The following is an 18,645-nucleotide window of genomic DNA, read 5'->3' as shown; positions in this document are numbered from 1 at the left end:
CTGGGAAGCTGTGTGATGAAGAAGGCACTCTTCCTTTTCTGCACAGGGGCTGCTGGTGCTCTCGGAAAGCTCTGCCTTCTGTTTCCCAGAAGCTGTTGTGTAACTTGGGAGGGAGAATCCCTCCTCAGACTTCACCCCCTTCCAACAGGGAGGCATACTATTGCAAGTATCACTACCAATGGTTTTTTCCTTTATCTGCGACTGGTGTTCAGGGAATTAACAGACCTTTGACTAGTGGTGACGTAGTGCTTGAGCTTCTGGGCACACTAGAATTTAAAAAAAAATTTTAAAAAAAGCAAGCGATTTATTTTTTTTTTCTGTCCATTATTTAAATGGCTCAAAAGATGACAGTTCTCTGGGCTGCGCTCAGTCAGTGATTTGAACCGTGTGTTTCTGTGACAATATGCAAGAAGTGTTCACATATATGAAAGAAGGGATTGGTTTTGTAAATTAATTTTTTAAAATATAAAAACCTGTGATGCACCCTCTCAAAATGCTTAAATCAACCAGCTTTCCTTACAAATTACACATTTTTTTTTTAAAGTTATATGGTCAGATTTCTATGTTTAATTATAAAAAGATGATGGTTGTCAATAATGTTTTCCGTGTTTGGAAAAAGATGCCAGAAGCCAACCTTTTTTTTTTTTCTCTATTTTCTGTTCTTTTCTGATGATAAACTAGATTAAAAAAGAAATGTTGCAATTTTAGTTTGCAAACATATTTCAGAGTAGGCATTCTAATCTGGGTAGACTGATGCTTATCTAAAGGTGCAGCCTTTTCTATAGCTCCAGCTGTTGTAAACACAAAAGGTATTAATATAATAGGATATTTAGCATCAGAATAAATCTGTAATTTGGGAGATCTGCTTCCTGATGGGTGAATGAGAGGTGCACATTCTTTTTTTCTCTCTGTTTCTTTTTTCAAGCATAAATTTTAGGGTTGGAGAGAAACTTTCCAAAATGTAGTTGGTTAAGCCGGTGAAGAATGGTATATATCATGATGTTTTTGCAAACTGCCCTTTGAATATGCAACTGTTTGCATAAGTACTTACAACATCTTACAAGATCAGTCCAGAAGAAAATATACTTCCAACTTGGTAGCTGATAGTGCTGTTCTGCTTTGAAACCAGAAGATCCTTGAGTTCACCTAGCTAAAAAAAGGAAACACTTCCGCTGTTAGTCCGTGCCAATTCTGCAGTGGGCCCCAAACATGGCTTTTCATTAAAAAGCCCAATAATGTATCCAAATTAGAAATGATGAAACCTGACAAGGACAGTACTTTTTTTCCCTTCAACTAGAATAGACTAGTCTATCTCCAGGAACATACGAGGTGGTCTTAAATATTTCTCATTGGCTCCTTTTTCCTCACGTTTTGTTTTATAATAACGAAAGTCATCATCCTCTGGTGATCTATACCATATGTTAGCCATTTATACTCAGCAAATGACAACATAATCAAGTCTCTTTCTCTTACGCACTCTTTTTAATCCATCACCTCACCCAATAATTAAAAGCAACAGAGAGATCCTGTGCTCTCGCAGTTGTTGCCCTGGTGTTGATGTCAGAGCTGTGCTGGTGCCATCTCTGAACAGCAGCCCAAAGTGGGAACACGCCGGCTGAGGAGGAGCCCCGCGGCACTGACTCGGTGTGAATTGCTCCGAGGAATGGGTATCCGTGCTGGCCAGGTAGAAAAGAGGGGAAAAAAACCACGCTTTCATAAATTCATACATTCAGCTGCCTCCAAAGCGGTTCTTTCCCCCTTGTGTTACCCACAACATGAGCAGGTCTTCTCTGGTCTCAGTTCAGTGCCAGGTGTGCATAGAGTCATAGAGTCATAGAATTGCCCAGGCCGGAAGGGACCTCCAAAGGCCATCTAGTCCGACCCCCCCGCAGTCAGCAGGGACACCCCCAACTAGACCACGTTGCCCAGGGCCTCCTCGAGCCTCTCCTTGAATATCTCCAGGGATGGGGCCTCAACCACCTCCCTGGGCAACCTGTTCCAGTGCTCCACCACCCTCACAGTAAAGAACTTTCTCCTAATCTCCAATCTAAATCTGTTCCCCTCCAGCTTAAAGCCATTGTCCCTCGTCCTGTCACTGCAGGCCTTTCTAAACAGGCTCTCCCCAGCCTTCCTGTAGCCCCTTCAGGTACTGGAAGGCAGTTAGCAGGTCTCCCCAGAGCCTCCTCTTCTCCAGGCTGAACAACCCCAGCTCCCTCAGCCTGTCCTCGTAGCAGAGGTGCTCCATCCCCCTGATCATCCTTGTGGCCCTCCTCTGGACCCGCTCCATCAGGTCCATGTCCTTCCTATATTGAGGGCTCCAGCCCTGCACACAATACTCCAGGTGAGGTCTCACCAGTGCAGCCCAATGTAGTGTTCCCCCTGCTTTCACAGGCAGACAAAGTTTTGCAATCCCATACCACACTTTCTGTGTCTGACTACTGGGATCAAAACAGGAGCAGGGCAGGTGGCCCCTGCCAATGCCATTATCTTCTGTAGAAATTAAAAGCTGGCCACACATTCCCGTTGGCTGAGGCTGCATTCCCATTGCTGCAACATCCCTTCTGATCCCCAGTGATCACAGAGTACCTGTGTGTGCCCAAGCACGACCAGGACACGTCTGCCTTGGAGGCATATGCTCTCCCTGATCTGGTGACTTGACCACCAGTGAGAAGAAATTGGAGCTGCTTCCAGGCAAGCTGCCTGAGGACCTGAAGCTCAGTTTTGGCAAATTTATTTACCCTCGTACGTAAGTGCAGGACAGCACTCATTCACGAGCCTCGCAGCACACTGTTGGCATTTTGTACTCTTCTTCCAAATGCATGTATATCAACTGCTGTGTACTCATAATCCCCCGGTTTTAGAAGCTATCCAGTGGTAGGAGGAATATGCATAATCCCATAGTCTCCACCGGTGGTTGAAGAGGTGCATCTATAAAAAAAAAATTACTTACGGCCATTGGGGTTTTCTAGTGATAAAACCTAGCAGTAGAATGACAGAGTGAACATTTTCCTTTTCTTCTTGATTGGATGATATTTTTATACACTTTTATATGCAATTTTTTAAAATATTTGCTATTTTTATTGTAGGGTTCTGGTTGTGTTTTTACCAGATCTTCTGGTTGTCTAGAGGCCCAGATTCTCACAGGAATATTTCCCTTACCTTTTCTGCTCCCCTTTCTTCCCAGATAGACAAAAGCTATTGTATTTGCAACATCAGCTTGGAGCAAAATAACACCTAGGGCCTGATCACACTTTTAGTTGCACTGAAATCAAAGAAGGTTGCATGCGAAGTCCTAGTGGTCTCACCGCAGCGTCTGGGACCAAAGATGAAATAACCAAAAACTGCAATTACACGCAGGGGGGGCTTTGTGAAGCCAATGCACCAGGGCAGTGCAGTCTTCCTTCGCAGTGGTAGGAGCTGCTTCTACCACAATGTGTTTAAATATGACTGTATCTCTCACTTCTTTCTGACGATGCTACTTCTCGTAGGCATTTAAGTCGAAGTCATACCTTAGCACCCTGACAGCAGGGAGGAAGGGTGGACGCTGTGGCTTATCTGTGACAGTAGATTTCACTGCTCTTGTGCTTAACCCTAGAGTGACAGGTCCTGAATAGAGTTAAGAAACGTTAAACTCATTGGTTGGAAGGATAAAGGGAAATGAACCAAACTCAAGGATCCTGGTCTTGTAAAACAATCTTTTCTCAGCTGGCATTCTGCAGGGATTTCTATTTATGAAGTTAAACATAAACTCTAGAGTGTGTTTATATTAGCAGAACTGATAGTGGAGATGTCTTTCTTGAACTGAACTAAAATAAACAACGGACACCTCTTCTCTTACATTTTTGAAGGAAGAAAGAGGCAGGCTGTTTTGCTATTTTGCATCAGGGGACAGAAAATAAGTTATAATCCATATTGAAAGCAAAACTCAGTGCAAGCTTATTCCGGGGACTGGGTGGGTACGGTAATGAAAAAATCCTATTTGGTTTGTTAAGACCATAAGGGGAAAAAATGCAAAACAAAAATAAGTGATGCCATGTAATGCCAAGTATTCTCGACTGTTCTGAGAATGATTTTCAACAACACGTATTTACTGTTAGTTCCTTATTTGAAAGAAGAGGCTTGTGGTCTCTAAATGTATAAAACATTTTCAATATTCCAGTTTTTCTGTAACTGAGTCCATGTATGTTCATCCTATTACCAAATAAAAACGATGAGGTCTCCGCTCCATTTGAATTAAAGTTGTAGAAAGATTCATTTGTTCTGGTGCTTCCTACATCCTGCCCAGGCATGGCACTTGCCATTTGCTTTCCAGCATCTAGCTCCCTTAGAGTACTAGCAATAATCAAATTTTATTTTCAATTGTTGTGGGAATGTTGCTTGGACAGCAGTCATTGCACACCGCTGGCCCTGGGGGGAGGAGTTAGTGGCATTACCTAATTTCTGAAGACAGGGAAATTGAGGTAGAGAATTCAAATAGTTTATTTAATGACCCTGGGGTAAATCTCTGCCTGTTTGGGGATTAGACATTTCAACCTCACTTTTCCCTTTCCTCTTTAGACTGAAATCACAGCCCATAGCAGCATCTAAACCAACAACAGCACACCACACTCGTGCCCACTGAAACACTTGATCGTGTCTTTTTTTTCATGTACCTCTTGGAACATAAGTATTGATCTCACAGGGCTGGTGTCCTCTGCTCCAGTATTGCTTGTAGACCTCCTCTCACAGCATTTCAGCTACATCTCTACCTAGCACCGTCTACAAAGTGTCTTATTCCACAGGTAGAAAAGGGCTGTGTCTGTGCCTGATATTTTTGCCTGATATGCCAGTTTTAATTCACTCCTTTCCTCTCTGTGAAGTTCACTGGTATTGATTTCCTAAAGAACATGTGACGTGCTCGCCACTGTGCCTGCCTGGCCTGGTTTGAGACTGCTCCTACCTCCAATGCGGTGCAAGTAGAGATGAAGCCAAGCTGCCGATTTCTGATGGATATTGAGGGTGTTGATGTAGTCACCTGTGTTCATCAAATAAAAAATATTGACAGCCACGTAGGCAAGAAGGGAGAAAATGTGGTTTGGAAAAGGCATCTCATGATTTGTGTTACTCACCTCCACTTGCAAACACAGTATCAGAGACCGTTCTCTGGTGTGTGGAGCCTCCGGAGATGTTATCAAATGGTGGTTCCCAAGGTGATGCCAGTCGCTCCCTGAACGGCAGCAGAAGGTAAGTACCATGTAACTGCACTCAGAGCTGTGTCGGGCAATCAACCTGGCAATTGCCACAATTGCCACAGAGGTGGCTGAAGGAAAGGCTGTTGGAGAGCTGGCGACTCTTCATAGCTCCAAAAGATCAGACCGTGACACTTCCAGAATCAACGACTTGGGTATCACCACCCAAATCTGGTAAGTGATAAAACGAAGAAAGATATGTCTGATCTTGACTCCTTTAGTGGAAGGGTCCCCAGAAGAGAGGCTGCTCTCCCAGTGAACCTAACCTAAAACCATGGATAAAGACAATGGCTGAAAGAAGACAACAAACAATTTGTGGTGGTGGCAGCACCACAGAAAGTGTTTTCATGGCTGGTGAGACAACTGTTCATCCTCTGCTGAAACTACTCTTTCTTTTTAAAGGTCGAGCGCGACGTTCAGCCGCCTTCCCAGGCTCAGATTCCTCGGCAAACCACCTCACTTTGCCAGGTCAGTCGGTATCATCTCACCTGAATTTGCTTATCTATGCAGCTTTAGAATTAAGCACTCACGGTGACTATTTTCTGCGAGATGAACTAAACGGATGACTTCTTTTCCAAGTATGGCAAGACTTTTTCATATCATATTAAAATAGTTAAACACAGTCAGTGGGTTAGAACAAGAACTGGTCGTTTTAATAGTCTTTACTGCATTTCCGTTTGGGGTTGATTGGGGGGTTTTGTTGTTTTTTATGTTTTCTGGCTTGCAAGTGCAGGCTCCACAGATTATTTTAATTCAATCAGCAAATAAATTTAGGCCTTTATCACACGGACATAAATGCTGAAGGAAACAAATAAGGCTGTTTTGTGGTCCCAAGCATAGCTTTTTCTGTGTCCTTCCCATCTACCAAATCCTGCTGTGTCTATTTCACCACAATAACCATTTTCTTAATCCCTTCATCTTCTGGCAGTCCCACACAGCTGTCGGAAGAAAGGGAGGTTATTATGAGGCTGTTACACAAAATAATGGCTTAGAGTGAACAAGACAGCATCTTGCCTGTGCATATGCAAGGGCATTCATATATGTGTAATTCACAGTAGGTGAAAGAAAGAGTAACTCTGCAGGAAGACAACAAGAAATCACAGTAAAAAACCCCACCCAAGTATCAAGGAAAGTACTGAAAAACTTTACTACAGATATTTTCATCAGTGGCTGCTCTACCAGCAGATGAGGCATGGTGTGGTGCCATATATTGATGCCAAAATGCAGTAGCATGTTTCCATTCTGTTTCAGTTCTCCAAGTTGTTCATGGCTTGATGCTCTTTTGCAGCTGCCACCTTGGCAGAAGGTTTCCCCAGGCGCAGCTGCAGCAAAAGTGAGGAGCAGGAATGTCAGAGAGTTCAAAACACTCTTTTCCCTTAGTAAAGCAATGTTCTCCATGGCGCACTGTCCTGCTTAAAAGCAAGAAAGTATAATCATTGAAAGCAGAATTTAAACCTCTGAGCAACATAGTCAGGTGAGGGCTCCCAGGTAACTAACCCAGGATGGTTTTTAGATTAGAAAGCACAGAACATGAAATGTCACAAATATACCCCCTTGACCTCTGAAGTTTCTCATCACTGGCAGTGACAATAAGTGTCAGCTGTCTATATTACCTGCTTCCCAGAGGGTCCCAGCAGTTGTTAAATTCTTATATTTATATTCATAAGGGAAGCTACTACTTCGAATGTTTTCACCCAGGATTTTCTGCAGGTGGCATTTAGAGGTCTTGCTCTTTGGAGAGATTTTGGAGTTCTTCCTTTTTTGAGGAAAAAAATATGATTCATTTTAATGAAAAATTGTGGAACGAAACATTCATGTCAAACTACAGCTATAACTCTCAGCTAGTGTAAACATATATAATTTCAAACCTAGCTCACTTTTCATACATTTTAGTATGTTTGCATTGGTCACTTGTTCTTTTTTAAAAGCAATGCTTACACATGTGTTTTCATCTATTTTGCCAACACTATAACACTTTTATCCTATTGATCCATTAATGAGTACCTGCAAAGCACAAATCCAGCATCCCTTTTTATATGCGATACTTACTCTGAGCCTGCAGGTCATCATTATAATAAGGAAGAAGGAAAACAAATGCAGACAAGAGGGTTTTGGCATAAACTACCAGGTATAGTCCCTTCATTATTGCTGACTTGCTAAATGACCTTGCTCAAATCCTTCTTGTGTGCCCCATTTTCCTCAGCTGTTTTGGAAAGATAATGTTTGCTACTCTTTAAAACTATCCTATCTAGGGATCTGTTAAATGCTATGATTACAAAACCATTAGTCAGGAGGATCCACCTTCAAGAGAGGGGAGCAATCGACCCAATAGTGTCCCTTTGTGCAAACAGACGATGTGCAAACAGACGATGTGTAGAGAGAGGGGAGCAATCGACCCAATAGTGTCCTTTTGTGCAAACAGACGATGTGGATTTGTAGCCAGTCCAGCCTCACTGCTGCCAGGAGCGGTACTCATGTTGAGTTATAAGGTGTCTTCTGTCTGGCACTTAAGGAAATGAAGAGCTGTGTTTTTACATTCTCTCCGTTAGACATGTCCAACCTTAGTGTATGATTTGGATTCAGTTGATTTAGGGACCCAGTGGGTTCTCTATCTGACTGTTTAACACTGGTGCCCATGCTCTGTGACCGCAGCTCACACGGTGTGATGAAACAGGAAAAAAGACTTCACTGAGAGGTTCAAATTCACAATTTATTTCGATTTCGCTCACAGGTCCAATACGTCACTATTGCAGGTTCTATGCATACAATGGCAATTACACTATTGCAATTTAAAAGCAATTTGTGGATTAAGCTATTGCAACCTACAAGTGATCCTGAAAAGTAACAACACAAACCACAAGTACCCTAGCTATTAATACCTTAAAAGAGTGCAGCAATCACAATCTTAATAGCATGCCTTATATCATATGTATGTTTCTTAATGTATATATCTCTCTCAGGTAAGGTCACTCAATCTCTGTAGAGCATCCTGGGAAAGAGGGGGGATGAATCTCCTACAGGCCAGCTGTATCATTGGAAGATTCCCCATTTTTCTCCCCAAACCTTTCTGTTTCTATTTCCTGTTTCGGTGGGGGTGCAGGATTATGCCTGAGTGGATTACACTCTCTGGGATATTTACCTCTTGTGTTGTGCTGGCTAAGTCTCTGTTGCCAATTTTGTAATGTCTAGCACTCAAAGTCATGGGAATAGTGATGTGGGACTCTGGGCATTTTGTTTGTTAAGGGAGTTAAGGCTCCATTTGGTTTCAGTTCTTATTGTGATGCAATCTTGAGGCCCCCCCAGGCTGAGCTGTTTTGCAGCCCCCCCCCCCCCCACCCCCAAGATACCTTTGCATAGAGAAGGCAAGGCAGAGATGAAGCTGAGTGGGATGACAGCTCCATGCATTTCACCTACTGTGCTCTGAAACCGGTTTGGCTGGGTGCTCCCATACACACAGAATAATGGTTACTCTGCAAATCAGCCCGTCCCATGCAGCTATTTACAGCATGTGACAGGGAGCAGAAAATAGCATGATATTTTCCATGTGTCCAGTAGCACGTCTTGCTTACAGCCATTACGGTGTTGTTTTTTTATGCTCTATACACATCATGTTTCAGGGGAGTTGCTTGTGCTGGAAGTAGCCACTAATTAATATGTAGTTAAGACACATTCTGATATCAACACACACATTATTTTCTAATTGAGAAAACGTTACTGTCTTGCTGGTTTTTTTCTGCCAATCGCATGCGGCCTCTTGAATAAAAAGGGGCAGCTTTATTGTGGTGGGTTCAACTTCACTTCAGAAGAAGCCAGGCTGATGAGAACAGACACGTGATCCCACCTTCCTCTGAGCCAACAGGTTGGTCAGTCCTTCTCATCACCAACTTTTGAATTTGTGCCTTGTCAACTTAAAGAGCAAGAGAGGTCACCAAGCTGGGGAATTTTATGAGGTAACATGGCTGCGTGCAGGAGAGAGCACTGGCAGTGCTCCCACCTGGGCTTGACCACTGGTGAAGCCAGAGTCCCCCAGCAGCTCAGCTGCATCTCACAGCATTGCAGGGAGCCCAGCAGTGGGCACATCTGATGCCTCCTGGAACAACTTCTTTTTCTCAGTGCAGAGAAGAGGAATCGACCATTTCTCCAAGGAGCCTGCACTTTGTATGGTCAGGAAGGGACAATGAAGTACTCAGAAGTCTTATTTACAATCACTGATAATATTTTTCTTTCTGTGGGTTGGAAACATTTGGAAATCTACTTCTGTCAGGGTCCTGGGGATGTTGGTAGGCCTCAATGGCTGGGAACAGCCTCCCTGATAACCTCACCCACACCATCTCCTGCCAAGGGCCCAGGGGACGTGTCTCAGCTCAGCCTGTGGCCTTCAGTCCCTGCCTTTGAGATGTTGTAGGTGTCCCCATCTCTGCCCCGTCTCCTGGATGGGCCTGGTACCTGCACTGCAGAGAGCTGCTCTCCTGGATGGACCCCTCAGGCACGGGTCAGAGCTGGTCATGCAGAACTCTAGGCATACCATGGCATAACTATTCTGTTCTGCTCCCTGTGCTCACAGGGACTTGAGGAACAATGAGACTATTTGTTTGAAATGCCAGGGTTTTTTCAGGTACAAAAACGATTTCAAGGACACATAACAAAGATTACAAGTGGAAACAGGATTTTACTTTATGCTATTTGATGTTATTTTATGTTATTTTTCTGAATCTATTTCAGACCCAATGCTCACGAGCACTAACACAATGTGCATGTGTAGGCAGGCGCAGGCTGATGTGTTCTTCAATTTAGCTTGGAAAAGCATGCCTAGCAGTGTGGCAAAGCAGAGCTACAGAAAGTAGCAGTCCCTGTTTCCTAGAGAGTGAGAACATGAAGACAGGGGATCACGAATAACCTGGTCATACCCACAAACACCATACAAAAGAGAAAGATGAAGAAGAAGACAGTGACGAAGAAGATGACAACAAAGAAGATGATTCTAGAGAAGAAGACGATGAATAATAATAGTTATACAAAGAAGGCAACGATGGAGAAGACGATGACAACAAAGATGGTGAGGGCAAAGGCAAAGAAGAAAATGACATCAAAAAGATGACAATGGCAAAGAGGACAAAGATGACGATGACAAGGAAATGAAGAATAATAAGTTGAAGAACAAGATGACAAAGAAGAAGAAAAGGAGAAAAAGAAGACGAAGAAGATTAAAACAATGGAGAAGATGAAGATGATGATGACAACAAAAACAACAACAGAAGAAGACAACAACAATGATGAAGAAAAAGGAGGAGGAGGAGAAGAAGAAGCTGTAGTAGTGGCACATGGTACCACAGTGTATTTTCAATGAAAAGTGTGACACTTAGCAATGACAAGTATACCTTTTGCTCTCAAAACGTGCTTTGCCGCTGTGCATCTTGGGCAGTGATGCATGAAAACATCTCCCATGCCTGCCCTATGCTTGTATTGTATGCAGAGAAAGCTGCCAAGTGGCAGCTCCTGATGGTGCAGCAAGCCTGGAACCCTTCCAAGCAGAGGCTGTTTTGAATGAGCATTTCCCTGGGGAAATGGAGCCAAGGGAAGAGCAGAGCTCACTCCCACTCCAAATTTGCAATGGGCAAGAGAGACTGAGAGCCAGTGCATGAGTGGTTGTGCCAGGTGCATAAGTGGTTGCACCTTAGCAGTGTAAGAGCAGCAGGCAAGAACTGAGCCAAAAGGGCTAAGAGGAGCCCTGACAAAGGGCTGTGCTCATGGCTACAGAGGACAAGCAGCAAGATTTGGTCAGGGTGGGCCACCCCTCAGCCCACCTTGAGAGTCTAGAAAGCTTTCTCCACCTGGATGCAGGGCATGAGGGCAACCTTCGTGGGGCAGGAGCAGTAGCCGCTTGGCCAAAGGAGCCCTGGTAAAGGGGCCCTGGTCAGTGCTGCAGAGGAAGGCAGCAAGGGACACTTGCTAGCCCACCTTGGGGGATAAAAAGTGTTCCTCCCCCCAACTGTAGGGCACGAGGGACCATCTTTGTGGTGCATGACCAGCAGGCAGTGATTATGGCAGCTGTAGCCACACCAAAGTGTAATCAGAGCCACAGGCTGGGATGGACAGTGATGACAGAATGCCATGGAAATAACATAGGCTTTGAAAAACAAGTGAGCAGAGGTTACACTGGTGTAGTGGAAAGATTGTGAGCATCTTCAGACCTAGAATTGTGGAGGAACCTGTGCCCAAAGCACAGCCAGGCAAACTACGACTCTTCCAAACTGGGAAAAGAGCCCATTGCCACCATCGCTGTCACATCCCCTTGTCCCACTGAAACCAAGCTGTGCAGGTCCCCTGTTAAACACACCCATCGGCCGTGTTTATACGGGACACAAAAAGTGCCTCAGCCACGGGGTAAAACTTCCAAACTCATATGTGATTTTAACATTTCTGAGTGTAATTTGCCTACCTCGATTTGTGGGAAAATGCTCAGGTCTTATCTAAAACCCTGTAAAAATCTCCTTTCCCTTTAGGATTTGTGTTTTGAGTACTGGCAGGTACTTGATTTAGGCAGGTACTCTTCTTGTCACTTTGTACATTGGTGCCAAAATTGTTACGTACCTTCAGACTATGTAAATAAGGGCATTTATTCCTGAGACACTCACTTGGTTGTGCTGATGCCAGAGGTGAAAGACGGGAGTTTGGTTCCCTCTGCAGGTACTTTGCAGAGACATACATTATTTCCTCACCATTCTGTCCGTACTCATGCACCAAGGGATATTTGCTACTGCAGTCAGGGTAGGTTTGGACCTGACATGAGGAAACATTTCTTTTCCGAGAAACTGGTATAGGGAGGTAGTCGCTGCCCCACACCTGTCAGTGTTTAAGAGGCATTTAGGCAATGCCCTTAATGCTTTAGCTTTTGGTCAGCCCTGAATTGTTCCAGAGGATCATTGTATGTTCATTCCAGGTGAACTCTTCTAGTCTAACATTCCTGGTCATACCCACAAACATAGCTTGCTACAAGCCGTGGTTCATCTTCATATTCCTGAATACTGGATCTTGTGCAATGTTATGGAGCAGAGACTTCAAGAGTTCAGGTTGTCATATAGGTCTACCTTTAGTGTAAGAGCTGGCTGGGCACAGAGGAGGGTATAATATGCACTCAGTGTATTAAAAAGCATACCTGGGCAGAAAAAAAATCTTAATTAGTTGCTAAACACTCAGCTTATGTCACAGTGACTGGCCAAGGAGTACCTGTCTTTGGATTCTCTCCTTGAGGTGTCTCATTGGAGAGAACAGTGAATTTTGTATAGACATGCAGATTTTTTTTAATCCTGAGAGAATGATTCTCCCCAAGATTATCATATTTCTTGGGTGAAAAGTTCACTTGAGAGTATTTGTCCAATGAAACACAGTCTTTGTTCTCCTGTTCTTTCTTCCTGAGATTTTTCTGATAATTACAGGAGAAAATTTCCTTTGTTGGCAAAGACAACGAAAGAGAAAGAAGAATCCCTTCTCCTTCTCCTAGGATTTTCTTTATCCTTGCCTGCATAGTAGTAGAAGGGAAAAGTTGTAGCTCTGCAGGTAGAGGAGGGGCGAGGAGAGATGGCAGAAGGTCTGTTTTAGGATATCCCCACAGGCCTCTAACCACAGCTGGTTCTGCTAGGGAATGTCCATAGCATGCCAGGGGCCTTCAGTGCTTCCATGAGCATCTGAACAGGGCTAAGAAGTACTTCTGTCTGACTAAGCAGTGTCCCAGACATCGTTTCCATCCTGGTACATCTACAAAGCCGCAGCATCCCATCATAGAAACATTCAGGTTGGAAAAAACCCTTGGATCATCGAGTTCAACCATCAACCCTACTCTACAAAGTTCCCCCCTACACCCTATCCCCCAAAACTATATCTAAACGACTCTTAAACACATTCAGGCATGGTGACTCAACCACCTCCCTGGGCAGCCAAGGACATGAGGCAAGGACAGCTGGGAGAGACAGCAATGTCTCGCTTTTCATTCCCATCCACACTCAGCTGCACTGTCTTGCAGTGAGGCCAAACTGGTCTCCTCCAGCACCAGTGCTGCCCCATGAGCCACACCTTTCACTGCTGGACAAAGATGGTGGGGAGCCATGTCTGGGTCCTTTTCCAGAAGCAGTGGCAGCAGCATGGCAAGAGACTGCCACCAGCTCAGGGGCAGATGTGAAAGCTGAGCACCTTGTATGGGTTTTCCCCCTTCCATCCAGCTTCCTGTCTTTCTCCCCATTGTCTTTTCCTTACCCTCTGAGTGTCAAGAGTGACCACTCAAATCCCATTTTTAGATGTGACTGTGATCTTACTTTTTATCAGAGGGAAATTACTTCCCAACAGGTGTTCAGGAGAAAAAACCATGCTATTAATTCAGTGACGCTAGTGATGACATTAAAGAAAATGGCATTTCAATAACTTTTTTGAAGGGGCGTTCCCTTTTGAATGAATAGAAATGTTTATATCAATCTGCTTTAAGATGCTTGAAAAGGAAAGGATATTGGTGTTTTGCCTTATCTTGTCATGTTTTCTGATCAGAGTGGAATTGCTACATAGAAAGAAGTCTGTTGCTATAACAACTTCTAGTAGTTTGAAATACTCAAGATAACTATATATAGTGTTTTCATCAGTAAGTATCATTAGCAATAATTTCCTTCTTATTGCATCGGGGCAAAACCTATTGCATATTGGTATATTTCTAGGGAGGTCAGTGGAACGAGGAAAATTTCAGCTAAAGTTTTGACTATAGTGTACAATAATTCTTGTGGACTGTGGTGATGCATCTTCTGGCTTCAAAGGTCACATGCAATGTCCATCATGCTTGATTAATTGAGGGCAGGCTCCTCAGGAAATTTTTTCTCCTCTTCAGATTATCCATGAGATTGAACCACTTGGCATTGTCTGGACTGTTAGTGCAAGTGGTCACCCACAAAATAATTGTTTTTTGGTGGGCTGTCTTGCTGATCTCACCCAGTGGATGCGTGGCACATCTTAGGAACAGTTTGACGGGCAAAACTGGTGGCAGCATTTGGTACTCCTGTGGTTTCTTGACTCATAGATGAATGGTTTAATTTGTGGCAAATCCAGCATGCTTCTTCACCTGCTCTTCTCTATATGTGTCTCCACTTCCAAAGCAATCTCTCATGCATTACCTATGTGTGCTTATTGGGTCATCCATCACTGCTAATACAAAATAATAACTTCTGGTGTGGTGCCTCAAGCCATTGATCTAACTGGAGTTCCACAGAGTATAGTAGGCTGATTTTCTGTTATGCAGGGGCGGGAGGCAGGGCAAGAGGGATGGGGAAGTGAACAATTCCTGTTCCTTCATATAAGCATTGTACAAGTCGTGTTGTTCTCTGAAACCTGTTAGTTGGTCTGCTGTAAATGTGTTTGCAGATATCCTCAAATCCTGCCTCGCTTTGACACACTATCAGTTGAACCTAAGGCGCATCAGATCCAATCTAAAGTTTTACTAAAATCTAAGTTTTACTAGAAACAGATTACAAGCTTTTCACTCCCTTCTGCTTAGCAGAAAACTTTGAAAATACAGACATCAGTTAAAGGTACGTTTTCCTCAGGAAGGGCATAGAGTGCTATGATGTTGGGGAGCCCTTAACTGCGGTGCTGCAAGCAGAACCTGAGGACTAGTGCTGGGTGAGATATTCCCTGCAGTATTCTCTAATTTTTCATTCTTAAGTGTCTAAAGTGGCAACTCTGGCATTCATTCTTTCAGCTGTAATGGCCATTATATCTTAAGCAAATCAAGGCATAATGTTGACATAGGGCGGAAATTTATACTAGGCAGCTAGAGGGAGTCCTGGTCTCTCTCAAGAATTAAATGAAGAGTTGCATCAAAGAAAGGATAAAAAGAAATACTGGTTGGATCCCACCCTAGCCAAATCTGAGGTTTGCATGGCTGCTATGCTGGGTTGCACATCCTGCTGACCAGAGCAAACGGTGCAGCTAATGCACTCATCCTCAATCAATGTCTGAAATACACACCGACAGTCTCTCTGCATGATGCTACTTGTGTAACTATTCTAGTCTATACTGGCACTGTCCAAAGACATGTTCTTTGCTTTCATTGCCTTGATGATAGCCACGATCTTAAAAAATAATTCTTTTTTGTCCCTAAATTAAAACCAAAGAAATTTCATGCCTTAGCAACACCAAGGTTAAAAACTTGTAATACTTACATGACTCCTTGCATGAAGTTCCTAAGAATCATAACCTATTGAAGCCCACAAAGACTCTGTGAGGTAAGTATAATAATTTTTATTCCCATGTGTGGAGAAACTGTGGTGAATGTTATAAAAGAAGTCATTAAGAAATCCAAGGATAGAACTCTAGAGTCTTGAGAGCGATCTTCTCCCCATCGCTTTGAGTCACTAAAACCTGAAGAAACTAAAAGTCACAGATCTCCTTTATTAACTCCTGTATAAGGATGATAAACAGCTCTGTCAGTGTTCTGGATAAACCCCTTAAACCTATTAGCCAAGTCATCTCTGCTGGCAACAACTCCAGTAAAATTCCAGTTAACAATAAACATTCCCCCATGCTGAGCAATGAAAAATCCAACAACAGTTTGGCAGAATCCATGCTGAGTACAGAAAATGGAATTAAACTGAAGAGTGAATGTACCTCAAAGAACAGTAACTCACCTGGATATTTTTCAAGCTTTTAATTAATGGCAATCTAGTCTAGTTGAGAACAGGAATGATTATGACTATGCAGAGATCTAGATGTGTATTTCTAAAGTTTATGAAATCCATGGGGTTTTTTTGTTTCCATTTTAGAGTATAATTAATCACTCAAGGAGTTTAGCAAGATGATAGTGTGACTGTTCTGGCATTTGAAGTTAGCCAGCTTGCACAGGAGAATCTTGACAATGACTTTTTATTAAAGTGCTTACCATGCCAATTATTGATGTATTACTTGTTTATTTTGTAAATAATAAGCATGAGACAATACATTTTTGTCATAGTCCTGATTAATTTCTTATTCTACCTATGTAAAGATGTAAGAAAGCAAGACACAGATTCAGACAGAGTCAAGAAATTGAGAATAGTCAGATTCATATGTAGCCCACTTGTGACTTTCACACTGGCCTTTAGTTTACTAGATAAATCATACAAAACCCCTTAGATCCACCTATTCTTGAATTCTGGGAAACGTGATCTCAAGCTGAATTTATTGCCTTAAAATGGCCTAAATGGCCTTGTTCAATGAAATTTTGAAAACAGTGTTTAGCTATCTATAAGTAGATAGATAAGTAAAAAGTTGCTGCTTCATTCAGACATTTGGCACTTTCATCTTCTGTATAAAAAGTTGTTTCCCAGCCTTAAGAACATTCCTTGGGATTCATCTGTATTGGAGTAGTCTTCTGGGATATCCAAATAAGGGCATGATTTAAAGATCAAGTATTCCAAAGTGTTTGATTGCCCAATATTCGATTTTTGAGAGGCCTATGGTTCATTCTAGAGTTTTACATCCATACTGATGATTTATTTTTTCACATCTTTTTTTCCTGAACCTTTTCCTAACCCTTCATTATCCCAAAAGAGTCCTGTCTCTCAGGCTGAGAAACCCTCCTTTGCACAGACAGGCTGTGCTGACAGGGATGGGCACAGCTTCGGAGAAATTAATTTCTTGTCCACCAGCAAATGAATGCTAGGCATGGTAACCAATGTTGTTCTTCCTTTGTCACCACCAGCCATCAAACCTCAGCTGCATCACCTCAGGAGGCCCAGTCACAGCTCAGGAGACTCTTTGTTAGCCCTCCACAAGAAATCAGAGGAACATCCAGTGAGATTTAAGCTGCTTGACCAGCGGGGAAGGATGAAGAAGATACAAAATATTTCCCAGAACTGGAATAGGAAATAGCATAAAAGGCATCTTCTGGAATGACACTCCTCACCTGGGGATGGAGGACTTTGTGTAACCATTGCACAAGCCATACTGCATTGTACAGAAGCTGCAATTCTAGATAAAAGCAAGTGTATGATTTAGCTAAACTATATAATGGACATTTTGCTAGAAATATTCTCAATAGCCTTCTTATTATTGCAGCATGTGCCCACTTATTACTAAAATATTGGCTGTTATCTTAAAAGAAGTAATTGCATATCACTATCTCCTGACAAATTAAGAAAGCTTTCCTACATTGTTGGGCTCCTTATGGTGTTCTCAGTGTGACCTTCTGCCTACCACAGGTAAGACAGCAATTCCTATTTCACGGAGAACATGAAAGATTTTTTTTGCTGAGCTGTACTGAGAATAAATGTCCTCCTGTCATAGTGAGATAGGCGTTCAGGAGGCTGGAGTACAGGGAGTCCTCTTGTTTCACTCATTGGAAAAGAAGGCATAGCACAGCATTAAAGTTGTGCTTTGCAGGAACTCTGCTGAATGTTAAATGACGCTGATTGCCTTTTGTGGCTTTAACTTAGTTGAGTTTGATGCCATGTGTTCTTTTAGTGCACCAGTGTCCCGTGGGCCTGAGTCTCACTGCTGAACATGCCCTCCCTTCCCCCCAGATAAAAGATCCTTTTGTTCCCAGATTTTACAGTGTGAGAAAGAGTGGCCAATAACTCTGCCCTCTTTATCCAGGCCCCTGGTGATTTGTGGACCACCTCAGCTCTCCCTTTCCAGGCCAGTGAAATCTGTCCTTTTTGTACTCTCCTCACAAGCAAACCTACTCTACCTTTTATCATCCTTGCTGCTCTTTTCTGTATCTTCTTTCTTAAACCTCTTTTTGAAAGGAGAGGATGAACAGTGCATGCAGTACTCAAAACAAAAGTATACCAGAAATTTATAAAATAATGTAATGACACTTTCTGTTTCATCTTCTATGCCTTTCTGAATAGTTTTTAAGGTTGTACTTTCCTTTTCTAATCTCCTTGGGCACTAAGTAGTAGTTTCTGTAGAATTACCTGTAATATATCCTAGTTAATTTATAGCCCACACAGAGGAGGTTGAAGAGTTGGAGTGGCCTCTCCCTGTATGCATTGTTCTGTAATTACCTATACTCAATATGTGGTTTTGCCAATTATACTGAAGTAATCTTACATCCTTCATTTCTGTTCCCTGTTTGCTGCCTTCTTCCATCTACACCTTTTCCAAATCACATCTTCTGGATAAGCATGTTGAATAGCAGAGAAGACAATCCTCCTTTACTATGAATGCCATTTCATCCCAGTCTATTTTTTTTTTTTGATTTCCCACATTGTTAAACAGTTATTTGCACATCTTAAGATCATATGTTATGGTCTTGTTTCAACCCGTGACAGCTCAATAGCTTTGACAGCAGGATCTTGTCAAAATGGAGAACTGCAAATCATTACTGGCTCCTCCACGGAAGTCTCAAGGATTTGTGAGGCAAAATTTCTTCCATAGAAACTAGCCTGACCCCTCTCTGCTA

The 18,645-nt window shown here is 42.8% G+C and overlaps 1 protein-coding gene across 1 annotated transcript in view; it reads left to right on the top strand.

The window, feature by feature from the left end:
- PDE1C (phosphodiesterase 1C) overlaps window positions 1-17,313 on the top strand; it is a 378,336-nt gene extending 361,023 nt beyond the window's left edge. Inside the window, exons 18-19 of the mRNA XM_014949446.1 lie at window positions 5,631-5,696; window positions 16,942-17,313. Of these exons, the coding sequence (XP_014804932.1) occupies window positions 5,631-5,696; window positions 16,942-17,111 (236 nt within the window). The 3' untranslated portion in view covers window positions 17,112-17,313. The remainder of the gene's footprint in view (window positions 1-5,630; window positions 5,697-16,941) is intronic.
- Window positions 17,314-18,645: the final 1,332 nt, after the last annotated feature.

The sequence above is a fragment of the Calidris pugnax genome, unplaced genomic scaffold (genome assembly GCF_001431845.1).
Source record: "Calidris pugnax isolate Ruff unplaced genomic scaffold, ASM143184v1 scaffold124, whole genome shotgun sequence".
NCBI classification, from domain to species: domain Eukaryota; kingdom Metazoa; phylum Chordata; class Aves; order Charadriiformes; family Scolopacidae; genus Calidris; species Calidris pugnax.
The sequence above is the reverse complement of the archived record's forward strand: the minus strand, read 5'-3'. Positions and strand labels throughout refer to the sequence as shown.